General features: G+C 32.1%; 1 protein-coding gene across 1 annotated transcript; it reads left to right on the plus strand.

The window, feature by feature from the left end:
• Positions 1-10,731: 10,731 nt before the first annotated feature.
• LOC140891780 (probable sugar phosphate/phosphate translocator At2g25520) lies at positions 10,732-12,156 on the plus strand. The gene has a single exon (XM_073300419.1). It carries the CDS (start codon positions 10,758-10,760, stop codon positions 11,814-11,816), a length of 1,059 nt encoding a protein of 352 aa, XP_073156520.1. The 5' UTR covers positions 10,732-10,757; the 3' UTR covers positions 11,817-12,156.
• The last annotated feature ends 1,004 nt before the right edge of the window (positions 12,157-13,160 follow it).

The following is a 13,160-nucleotide window of genomic DNA, read 5'->3' on the forward strand; positions in this document are numbered from 1 at the left end:
GTCAATATTTTCAATTGATCCAATTTATTTATATTATACACAAGATATAAATCCGTGCATCGCACGGGTGAAATACTAGTTATATATAAAAGTGGAGTTTTTACTATATATAGTAAAATCCTGCCAAAAAACTTAGGTTCAAATTAAAATGGTAATAGTTTCTATTTCTATTTACATAATTTGATTAAATGTATGCTAAACATGTGTAATTTTTAATTTACTATATATACATATGATAGGATCGAAAATATCTTTCTCAATTATATGGATTTCAGATGGGTTAGTAAATGAACTTCTATCTTTCTTGTGTGTCTATGTTAATCAACCAACTTAAATCAGTGCGGAATTGATTGACTAATAAATTGAACACAGATCAAATGGCTTGGTCGAATTTGTGAAGTGAGTGAACGTGTTAGGCAGAAAGGAAATAACACAGTGAATTGTTTCTGGATGTTCGGAGCTCAATCTCCTACGTCACCCCTTCTTCCACCTCGGAAGGATTCACTCTCTTTTAGAAGACTTTGATCTTATACAAGCAATTTGCACGGATCCGATCCAAGATTGGACTTACACCTCTGCCTATCTCAGAACTCCTAGACACTCAAGAACTCAACCCTCGACTGATCCTTGTTACAAAGATAGTGTTTTGACAGACCACTCAACTGATCTGCTCAATCTTACAACTGAATAAACTCAGCACAAAATGATCATCACTTGATCTGATATGACACTGAGTGTGTGCTTCAATTGCTCTGCTTCAACTGCTTTTGAAGCTTTTAACTTGATCGTGTATTCTTGTATTTATATCAATCTCAATATCTTGGCTCTCCTTCTTGTGTTTTTATTTATGAGTATTTATAGCCTTCAGAATATAGCTGTTAAGCTGCCGACAGGTGATCTGAATGAGCCGCCAACGTATCTCCTTAAATGACTCTCAAATCTTGATTTTCTGGTTCTTTGTTGGCAACGTTCAAATCTTCATTTATTGCCTTTGTCTTTTAGCACAACGGCTCTTTGATCTTCTATAATCATTTGATCTTGCTTGATTGATCTGCTTACTTGATTGCTTTCCAGATGATGTTTCTTTGATCTGCTTTCTTGTGCATAGATCTTCTTCTGCTTCTTCAGTAATTTCTCAAACACCGAAACTTAGATCTTGAATTCCTAACAATTTTCCCCTTTTTGGTGTTTGATAAAACTAAGCAATTTATCTGTCATTTTTCCTCTTTTTGACAATCGCATCAACTGGTTATCTTTTCCTTTTTAGTCGTTCTTTGATCTGCTCTTACTTTCTTTGAATTTGTTCCCCCTTAAAAGGTGATTCCAAATGAAGTGTTCATTTGGATGAATTGATTGATCTGGTTGTTTGATCTGTCTGGTCTGGTCCAGTCTAATTTGATCTGACGTTGATATGGTCAAAATCATTGGGTCTGGTCAAGCTTTGATCTGGTTTGGTCCGACTTTGATCTGGTAGAGCTTTGATCTGTTCTGGTTCATAGTTGATCTAGCCTCTTAGTTGATCTGCATCATTCCAATTCTGATCTTTTCACTTGTTTATAGCTCTTGATTCACTGATTTTTGGGCAAAATGATATACATAAAAGTTGTAGCTATTTCTCTTGGCTTTCCACGGAATCAAGAATAGCTCGATTTCGAGTTCTTATGTGAGAGATATACTTGAAATACTAATCTGTGTCAGAAATTCTGTTCTGCAGAATTTCTGTGCAGATCTTGAAACTTCATCATTCTTTACCTGCTTCTTACACTCCGATTCAGATTGAACTTCTTGAAGATGATTTGTAGATCATTGTCTTAGCTTCGTAACGCATACTGAATCATCCCGTTTGAATAAGTGAGCTGTAAGTTATGGCCAAAATACCAGAGCTGGTCTGTTTGATCTGGTTGTTGTAACTTTGATCTGGTTTGCATCCAGATTGATGTTGCGACCAACTTTTCGCCTTGATAACGTCCGAATTAACTCATCTGGCTTGAGATATTACTTCTAGATATTTGAGTAATATTTCCAACCGTTTTGGCCTCAAGTCATTTGGATCATCGAGCTATGAGATATGATCGATTTACTGAACTGCGCCAGCTTAAGTTATTTGATCTGCTCCAACTTATCTGGATTCTTATCTCTTGCTCTGTATCTTCGAGTTGATATGTTACCTCCAAGTTGATCTGGTTCCTGTTGGATACATTGATCTGCTTTGCTCAGTTCTTCTATTTTTCTTCTCGACTGATCTGCTTTCTTCTTCAATTAAGATGCCAGAGAGAATCTTCATTCCCCCTCAATCTGTTGTGTTTCTCTCCATATTTTGTGTTGTGTGGTGTGTTCTTGTGTTCTTCATCTAGTCTCCAAGATTGGTGCGGGCTTGCATGCTCTTCATAGCAACAGCGCTATCGCGCTTTGGAGGAGCGCTACTGAAGTGCTATCGCGATTCCAAGGAGTGCTATGAGCGCTATCGTGCTATTGAGGGGCGCTATCGCTCTACCAGGGGCGCTATCGCGCTAGCAAGGGGCGCAACTTTCTTGTTCTGCTGAGCGACAATTTGCAAAAATTTATATCTCACAATCTAGCCGTCGGATCAAGCTGAAATTTGGACAGAAGCTTAAAAACATCTTAAAATTAATTATGAATGGTGGAGATTGGATATAGTTTTCTCTAACATCCTCTGTAATTTTCTGAATCTTGCTGTACTGTAATTCCTTTCTCAATTATTCTCAGTACTTGTCACCTGAAAATACAAATAAAAATATGCTATGGTACCCATATCTTATGTGGGTCCTCGATGGATTAGTCCTTTAGGAACCCAAACTTTGATTAATCTAACAGGTCGATCATTGAAAGTGTCCCATAAAGTTTGTATATTGTGTCGTGTGTGCTGGTGATGTGTATGTGAATGATAAATATGATATGCATTGTGTCGTTTGTGCATTGGATATGTATGTCTAGATTGATTGTACAAGTTAGGCCTCCAATATCTCTTTTGAACGGATCTATTTTTGAAATAACGTGGTCTATGTTGTACCTTCATAGAGTCTTGTCTTGTTTGACCATATCCAGACCGAACTAGTCTTTTCTTGATCCAGCTTGAGTTAGAACTCTCTGGTTCCACATATCTCAATCCTCGATTGTAAAGAGTTTTTGGTTGAGATATAGGTGAACTGACATGATTATCAGGTTCTATATTTTCATATATCGTGCTGGACTTGACAAATTTCACAAAATTTGAAATGTTCTTGTCCAGACAAGATTGAGTACTTTTCTCAGTTGATCTGCAGTCCTTGTCATCAAAGCCGAGATCTGTCTTGTCTCCAAAAGACTTTTGTGACTCTTGCATCTCAGTCAACAAAACAGATGACTTATTTCACGTGGTTATCAGTTCAGTAAGTTTTAAATTTTCTGACTTTAACTGCTGACTTTCCACTAGTAGCTTATCATTTTCAATCTTAAGCTTGGCAATCTCTGCTTCTAGACTAATTTTCTCAACTGATGTTTCCCAATTGGGTTCAGTTGAGCAGTTCGACATATCATTTTGCTTGGCCTTAACTTTCTCAAATGCTAAGCACAGTCGTTGATACTCATTACTCATGTCATGTAATGCATTTGCTAAATCTTCTCGTGTAAATTCATCTGAGTTGAAATCAAATATCTGTTCACTGGAGAAGAGTTGATCTGATGATTGATTGCTGATAGATGGTTGGTCACTTTTGGCCATGAGGCAGCTATCTTCATCTTTGTCATCAGAATTTGATGTGCTCACTGAACAACAAGATTCTTCAATAAAAGCGATTGGTTCAGTTGAGCAACGTTCGAGAAAGTCAAATGAATGAATTGGTTGACTTGTGCTCTCTTCATCATTTGATCTGGAACTATCTGAGCAGCAGAGTTCTTTAAGATATTCAATCATTGGACTCCTGATCTACTCAGCCTCCTCATCTGTTCCAAGCTTGATTAACTGCTGCCAAAGATCCTTAGCAGTGGAGCATGTCTCAATAGTTTTGGCAATGCAGTTGTCCATAGTGGTGTACCAGAAGATTTTAGCAATATCACTGAATGCGGCCATTTGAATATGTTCAGAGACGAGAAAGAACCTCGCTCTGATACCACTTGATAGGATCGAAAATATCTTTCTCAATTATATGGAGTTGAGATGGGTTAGTAAATGAACTCTTGTCTTTCTCATGTGTCTATGTTAATCAACCAACTTAAATCAGTGCGAAAGAGATTGACTAACAGATTGAACACGGATCAAATGGCTTGGTCGAATTTGTGAAGTGAGTGAACGTGTTAGGCAGAAAGGAAATAACACAGTGAATTATTTCGGGATGTTCGGAGCTCAATCTCCTACGTCACCCCTTATTCCACCTCGGAAGGATTCACTCTCTTCTAGAAGACTTTGATCTTATACAAGCAATTTGCACAGATCCGATCCAAGATTGGACTTACACCTCTGTCTATCTCAGAACTCCTAGACACTCAAGAACTCAACCCTCGACTGATCCTTGTTACAAAGATAGTGTTTTGACAGACCACTCAACTGATCTGCTCAATCTTACAACTGAATAAACTCAGCACAAAATGATCCTCACTTGATCTGATATGACACTGAGTGTGTGCTTCAATTGCTCTGCTTCAACTGCTTTTGAAGCTTTTAACTTGATCGTGTATTATATCAATCTCAATATCTTGGCTCTCCTTCTTGTGTTTTTATTTATGAGTATTTATAGCCTTCAGAATATAGCTGTTAAGCTGCCGACAGGTGATCTGAATGAGCCGCCAATGTATCTCCTTAAATGACTCTCAAATCTTGACTTTCTGGTTCTTTGTTGGCAACGTTCAAATCTTCATTTATTGCCTTTGTCTTTTAGCACAACGGCTCTTTGATCTTCTATAATCATTTGATCTTGCTTGATTGATCTGCTTACTTGATTGCTTTCCAGATGATGTTTCTTTGATCTGCTTTCTTGTGCATAGATCTTCTTCTGCTTCTTCAGTAATTTCTCAAACACCGAAACTTAGATCTTGAATTTCTAACAACATATTTTTTTTTTTGAAACCATTTACTATATATACATAACACATGTAATTTGTACACTAAAAAAATTTCAAATTTTGAAACGTTATTGAATGAGATTTTCATAATTTAATTAAATGTTTGCTAATAAAAATAGATAATAATTAATTTCACATATATATATATATAATAATATATCAATTTTTAATTCAAAATTTGATTATTTGTCATCACTTTATTTATAACAACATTACAATATATATATATATATATATATATATATAGAGTTTTGCTATGCTGCCCACCTCCATGCCCACCTATGAGGTGACAATCATCCCATGGATGAGATGAATCATATACAAATGGTTCATCCAATGGATGAGTGTCACCTCATAGTTGGGCATGAAGGTGGGCACGGGAGGTGGGCATCATAGCAAAACTCTATATATATATATAACAACAGTACATCATTACAATCTACGGATTTGATTTGTTTACCAAAATCACAATTCAAATTTCCTAAAAATATTTGTGTTAATAAATTAAAGCAAAAGTAATAACCCTGTTATACCCTATATATAATGATATATAATAGATCAAATTACGTTATTTTCCTTCAAAAATTTTATAAATTCAAAAATAATATTAATATTGCAATATACCAATTCGCCTCATTTGAAAAAAAATCACAAATTTGAATTTATATTCAAAAATACTAATGTCAATCATAATATATGTCGGTGATCGATTTGCTTCGTTTGAAAAAACCACAATTTCAAAGTCAATTTTGTTTCAATCAGTTATTTGATTAAATTTATATTAATAAAAATATCTAATTAATATTACATATATATACTAGTATATCAATTTTCAGTTCAAAATTTGATTTTTTTCAACATTTTTGTTTAATTATAATTAGTTTTTAAGGTCAATATATATTTGAAAATCTTCATAATATATATATATATATATATATATATAAATATATCAATATCATTAATTTTAATTAATCAAATCACAAATTTGAATTTGATAATAAATATATTTATCTACTGTTATTTTTTACGACAAGATATTTTATTTAATTTTATCTATAAAGTGCATGTACTAAATAATCATTGTTTTCTTGAAAATACATTTCAGTAAAGATTTTGTAAAGTTTACCTTATATATCCAAAAAAATGTAATAAATGATATATATAGACACATAAGAAAATTACAATCTCGGATTTGATTTATTTGCAAAATTCATGAATTCGAATTTACTAAAAAATTGTGTTACAAAAGTAAAGAAAGAGTAATAAACTTATATATAATAACAATGGATCGATTTACACAATATTTTCCCCGACAATTTGCTAAAATTTTAAAATAATAAAAATATTACAATCTACCAATTTACTTAATTTGGAAAAATCACAAATTATAATTTATTTTCAAACTATTTGTGTTTTAAAAAAAAGAAACAAAAGAGTGATAAATGTTATATATAATAATAATGTGTAATAATGTATAAAGTTTCGATGAAGCTATTTATGTCAATCACAATTTACTTTAAGAACCTATTATACCCTATTTGCTTCTTTTGAAAAAATCACTATTTCAAATTTATTTGGTTTCAATCTGTTAATTTTTATTGTTATATATAAATAAATTTTATTATAAAGATAAACACACACAATCAGATATAAATGGTACTTAAATACAAAATACATGTGATAATTAATTCTTTGTTACTATCTATCTTGATATAAAAACAAGAGAGCTCATATTTTTGAGTGCATATTTTATGATATCGAGGTATATAATTTTTTTTGTTATTGATTTTTATTTGTAAGTATACGAGTATATTTATTTTCTCTATTTTTTAAGATTTACACATACATGTAATATTTAAATATGTAGTGAAATCATTTATCAGAGAAGGTCATCTTTTTTTATTACTATTATTAAAACCGTAATTGTTGTAAAAAAATAGATTGAAATATAAAACAAAAACTAATAAATAAAAAATCAATTTTATAGACAAAACAATGTATACGATATTTTTTATGACATTTTTTCGTAAAAAAAATTGAATTTAATAGTTTTCAAGATTTGAAAACTGTGAATGTCACCGATGAAACATAATTTTTTGATACGTTTTTCGTCTTTTATAAATAGATTATATTTTTATCATTTTTTGTTCATTTACAAGTTTTTTGATAAATAATATTTGTTGTTTATTATATTTTTCTGTTTTGTAATTGTGCGTTCTATAATTAATTTAGCTCATTTTATTTTAATTAGTTGTATAAAATAACATCCCGTGCAACGCACGGGTGAGATACTAGTATATATATGACTTTTCATCTGTCCAATAATATTTCTTCACCTCGTCCTCGACCACTAAAACCTGATATCGAGTTTCAGTTGTTTTTTTATTTTTCGCATAACTAAAACACGGTACCGGGTTTTAGTGGTCGGGGACAAGTTGGGATCATTGGTTAGGCAGCTGAAAATTTCTATATATATATATATATATATAATTATAAATCATATATATCTTATAATATATAATTAAAAATTACCTCCTATAATAATTAATTTGCAATCAATTTGGTGAATTTTAATTATTTTAAAAAAAATACTCTCATTTCTTCTTTTTTTTTGTGGAAAAAAAAAAGAATAAAGAAAAGCTCCTCCAATCTTATCTTTATCTATATTTTAAATTTCAAGTAATATTATTATCTATTTTAAAAAAAATTTAAACAGTTCATTAATACTGATAAAAAAATATATTAAAAATTTATTAATTTTAAATAAAAAATTATCATGATATATACTTCAACTGTACACGTTATGTGCAAAAGAACACTAGTATATATGTTATTCTTTTCCAAAAAACATGATATAAATTATTCATATATTATTGTCTAAGTTCCACCAACAACTTTATTTTCTCATATCGTCTAACTTGAACCCAATTTTAAATATAATTACACTTTTTATTATCAAATTACTTTCCAGCTAATTATTAAATGTAACTAATAGTTAAGCTATATTACTTACCGTTTGAAATATTTAACTAAACACGATAATTTTTTTATTTCAAATTAATGATTTTTCTAAGGAATGATACAACATCTAAAAATTTAGAAATATAGATAAAGATAAGAAATTAATCCATTATTTTTTTGTTTTTTTAATATATTTAATTCTTTACTTTTATTTATGTTTTTGGGTTTTGTTTTGCTAAAAAAATTTTGTGTCTTTTTGTTTTTTTTTCTTCTGCCCTTTTTTAAAAATTATACATTTTAATTTTTTTTAAACAACTTTCATTTTTTATCTTTTTAAACACATTATGCTTGGAAAAAATAAGAAAAAATAATTATAATATTAAATATATAAACATTTTAAAATATCATAAATTATATGTAAATTATAACCAATTTGTATTTTTTAAACAGTAAAAATAAAAAATAAAATACATAATTGAATATGAGATTTTTATCATAATAAAACACATTATAATTGATAAATTAAATTAAAAATAATAAAAATTAAGTAAAATATTAAATGTATAAACATTTAAAAATCAAAATCAAAATATGATTATTTATAATTTTTTTAATTTGTTTAAATAGAATTTTTTTATGGAAACCAAAAATCAAATTGAATTAACTGGAATTTTCTAAAACTAAACCGAATTTTTGAATTAACCGAATCGAATGTTTGAATTCATTCGATGAGTTAATAATTCGGTTTAACCGAAATAATGAACACCCCTAATTTCCTTGAAATTATCAATTCTAATAGAAGTGCACTAATATTGAAATGTAAATTATAAGTCTCCTAAAAAAATAATTATAAATTATAAGACAAAAAATGATACAAGAAAATGACAAGATTAAAAAATGATGTTTTTTTAAAAAAAAATTAAAATTTATAGTATAAAAAGGCCAAAATAGAGAACAAAAGCCCCAAAAATTTTAGAAAAAAAAACTCAAAAATGTTTTAAAAAATAAAGAATTAAATATATTAAAAAAGTAAAACAAAAATAATATTGAATATTGTGTTGTGGGTAGAGGTGTCAAAATGGTCTAGACCTGTCAGGTTGGCCCGTCCCGCCATACAAAATTGATGGGTTGGGCTGACAATTTTCCAACCCGCCTAAAATATGGACGGGTTCGCCCCGCCTAACGGTGGGTTGTGGTAGGTTGCGGGTTGGCCCGCAAAAACCCGTCAATTTACACGTGAGCCCGCCGGATTGGCCCGTTCCGCCATCTAAAATAGGTGGGTTGGGTTGATGTTTTCCCAACCCGCCTAAAAAGTGAGCCCCCGCCCCGCCCCGTCTAATGGTGGGTTATGACGGGTTGTAGGCCGGCCAGTCCCGCTAGCTCGTTTTGACACATCTAGTTGTGGGTGGTATAAAAAAATTTAATTTAAAAATGAATTTAAAATATATAAAAAAACAAAAGTGTTGTTGCAAGGGCCACAGTAGAGGATCATTTCCCATATATATATAAACATATGATCAAGATTTCAAAAAATATATATGATTAAAGATTTTTTAAAAATAGGTTATTTTAAGATAATAATAATAAATATAAATAAAATTTTCATCAATAACATAACAAAAACTCTTGTAAGAGGTCCGACTGATAAATTTTGTAAAACAGATTTTCTAATTAAGTCATGTATGAAAATTATTATTTTTTATGATATTTTTTTATTATAAATATAAACAAGATTGACTTGTTAAAGATCTGTAACTCATCTTACAAAAAACCTACCCCGTTAGTTATTTAATGAGAATACAATTGTACCCAACACCTTCTTGGACTAGGCTGTCACACAGGGTTTGCCCTGTATGGTTTACCTGACTGGCGTAGTTTGCAGGCTATTGCGTTAGTCCGGGGGTTTACCCAGAGCGCACCAAAAATTAGCGGCTGCGGGTTCCCACGTCACCCAAAAAAAAAAAAAGAATACAATTGTACTTTTAAATAAGATTTCACCGAATTAATTAGAAATTAGTTAGTATAATGATTCAGTGTTAATTAAATAGTAAGATTTTGAATACAACTCTATTTTATATTTTTTATAATAAATTATGACATTAAATTTTTTATAAAAAAAAGAATGGGTTTATCGAGCACAAGACATTATTCGAGTACTCGATATCATTCGGATGTTTTTGGGTCCCGATTATATAGTCTTAATTTTTTTTACATAGATTAAGAAAAAATCGTCGGATAACAAATTATGTATACAATTACTATTTTTTAACTATTCAATGCATTCAAAAAATAGTTACACAATTTTCAAGTTAGAGTTAATAAGGGTATATTAATAAATAAGTGAAAAAAACTATTATTAAATATAATGTATGTCTATATATTTGAGATAAATAAAAAAAAACGTGATCAATATAATTGCGACAAAAAAAATATATCGGATCTCCGATTAAATACCCGTGTCAGATAAAGCCCGACCCGAGTCAACCCCTGCCCTCCACAACACTATGATTTTTATAAATAAATAAAATAAAAACCCAATCTTAAGATTTTATAGAAAACAATTTAAAAATATATGTAATAGTCTATATTTCATATTAAAATAAAATTAATATGTATGTATATTAATGCCAATTAAAAGACTGTATTTAGTAGTAATTAGAACTCTATTTATTAGTATATAAGAATACAAGAGTGTATATAGAGAGAGCAGAGAGTAACAGAAGAGAAGCAAATCAAGAATGGGGAAAGGTGGTGCTTTGAGCGAAGGCGTGGTGAAGAAGATCGTGCTTTCCTACACCTATGTGGCCATTTGGATCTTCCTCTCCTTCACAGTCATCGTCTACAACAAGTACATTCTCGATCGGAAGATGTATAATTGGCCGTACCCGATCTCTCTTACCATGATTCACATGGGTTTTTGTTCTTCGCTCGCCTATTTACTCGTCCGAGTCTTCAAGGCGGTGGATCCTGTGACCATGTCTTGGGATCTTTATCTGAGATCTGTGGTCCCAATTGGCCTTTTGTACTCTCTCTCCCTCTGGCTTTCCAATTCGGCCTATATTTATCTCTCCGTGTCATTTATTCAAATGCTTAAGGCGCTGATGCCTGTGGCCGTGTATTCCATCGGTGTTATGCTCAAGAAAGAGGCTTTCAAGACGGAGACGATGGCCAACATGCTTTCGATCTCGATTGGGGTCGCGATTGCTGCGTATGGCGAGGCCAAGTTTGATTCTTGGGGGGTTACTCTTCAATTGGGTGCTGTGGCTTTTGAGGCCACCAGGCTTGTCATGATTCAGATCCTGCTTAATTCTAAGGGGATCACGCTCAATCCGATTACTTCTCTTTATTATGTGGCACCATGTTGCTTGGTTTTCTTGTCAGTCCCTTGGGCGTTTGTTGAGTTTCCGTTGTTGAAGGAGAAATCAAGCTTCCATTTTGACTATTTGATTTTTGGGACTAATTCTTTCTGTGCGTTTGCTCTGAATCTTGCTGTGTTTTTGCTTGTTGGGAAGACCTCAGCTTTGACCATGAATGTGGCTGGCGTGGTGAAGGACTGGCTCCTGATTGCCTTTTCTTGGTCTGTGATTAAGGACACTGTGACCCCTATTAACTTGTTTGGTTATGCATTGGCTTTCTTGGCAGTAGGCTATTACAATCACTTGAAGTTGCAAGGCATGAAGGCTAAGGAAGCACAGAAGAAGGTGCAACAGGCTGATGAGGAAGCGGGGAGGTTGTTGGAGGAAAAGGAAGTCCAGAATAACGACGGTGATCCGAAAAGGAATGAGTCTCATACTTGATTCGTTGGTACTTTAACTCCTAACTATGTGTGATATGTTGGATTTTCTTGAAGTTGAATACCAAATTTAACATCAGGATGATGGTCCTGAAGATGAATGGAGGATGGCTGCATGGATGGGCTTATTAGTTTCTACTTTGGGTGTGTGGTTTTAGGAGTTTCTTTCTTCCATATGTTTTGCTAATTTATTGCTTTTTTATACTTATGTTAGTTGTTGTCACTTCATGTTACTGGGAATTTGAGGTTGCTCCTATTGCCATAATGTGGTTGTGATTAAAGAATGACTCGAGGCTCGTTTCTTAAGTTTGTTTCTGATACAATATTCTTGACAATAAAATCGTTTCGATAGACACTTGGAGGATTATATTTCATGTCATGCATAGTGTGCAAAAGTGTTCTAAATGCGATTGCGGTTTGTTTGTTCTATCTCTTCCGCTCACGCGTCAAGATGTTATTATGTTTAAGATGAGCTGTCTTTTAGGAGCTTTCCAAATTTTTTCCACACAGTCATTGACAATTATTAGAAATATCTTACTTGTGACTTTTGAATGTATGTGCTTTTAGATTTATGTTTAAGGTATGTAGATCAATGGTTCCATTATCTTACCTATCTTGGTCCTCTCTTTAACTTTGATTCTTTATTAAATGCATCAGATGGATGGATTATAGCCTAGGTGGACGCAAGCCAAACGTCTAAGCTTTGTCCTTTCTAGCGAGAAAATACACTAGCAGTAAAAATCGGCAACGTGTCTAGTTATGTTTTGCTAGTCCGAACGGTTATTGTTTTCTGATTTTGGTTTGTCATTGGCTCGTTTGTTACGTCTACTCGTTTTCTTTTGTCGAATGGCCGTTATGGCGGAGTTGTTGCTGTGTTTGTCTGTCCCTATAATCTATATTTATTGACACTGTATGACTATGATCCATAGTGATTTTTGAACCTGTTATATAGTAATACTTTCTTCCTGTCATCCCCTGTTGTTCTTCATGTCCAAACATGAACACTTGAGATTATTGGATTCAAAAGACCAAGTCGGCTTCTTAGTACATATAAATCCAATCTAATGTTGAGGTAGGGACTGGACATCTAAACTGGTGAGGCTCTAGGGTTGCGAACCGTCGAGTTTGTGCAAATGGCTGAACAATTGTTATCACCTAATGCTGGCTACCGTATGATTTAAACGATCCGAGTTGAACTCCTAGAATTAGCTATAACTTCAGAAATCTGGTTTAAAAATCTCTCTCCAGGTAAGAACTTTGGGTTCATGGGAGCAGCAATTATTTTACAATGAAATGTTGGAGTCCCATGATAACTTACTTATTCGGGAATACTTTTGTGTTATTGATT

The sequence above is a fragment of the Henckelia pumila genome, chromosome 3, assembly GCF_033568475.1.
Source record: "Henckelia pumila isolate YLH828 chromosome 3, ASM3356847v2, whole genome shotgun sequence".
Classification (NCBI taxonomy): Eukaryota; Viridiplantae; Streptophyta; class Magnoliopsida; order Lamiales; family Gesneriaceae; genus Henckelia; species Henckelia pumila.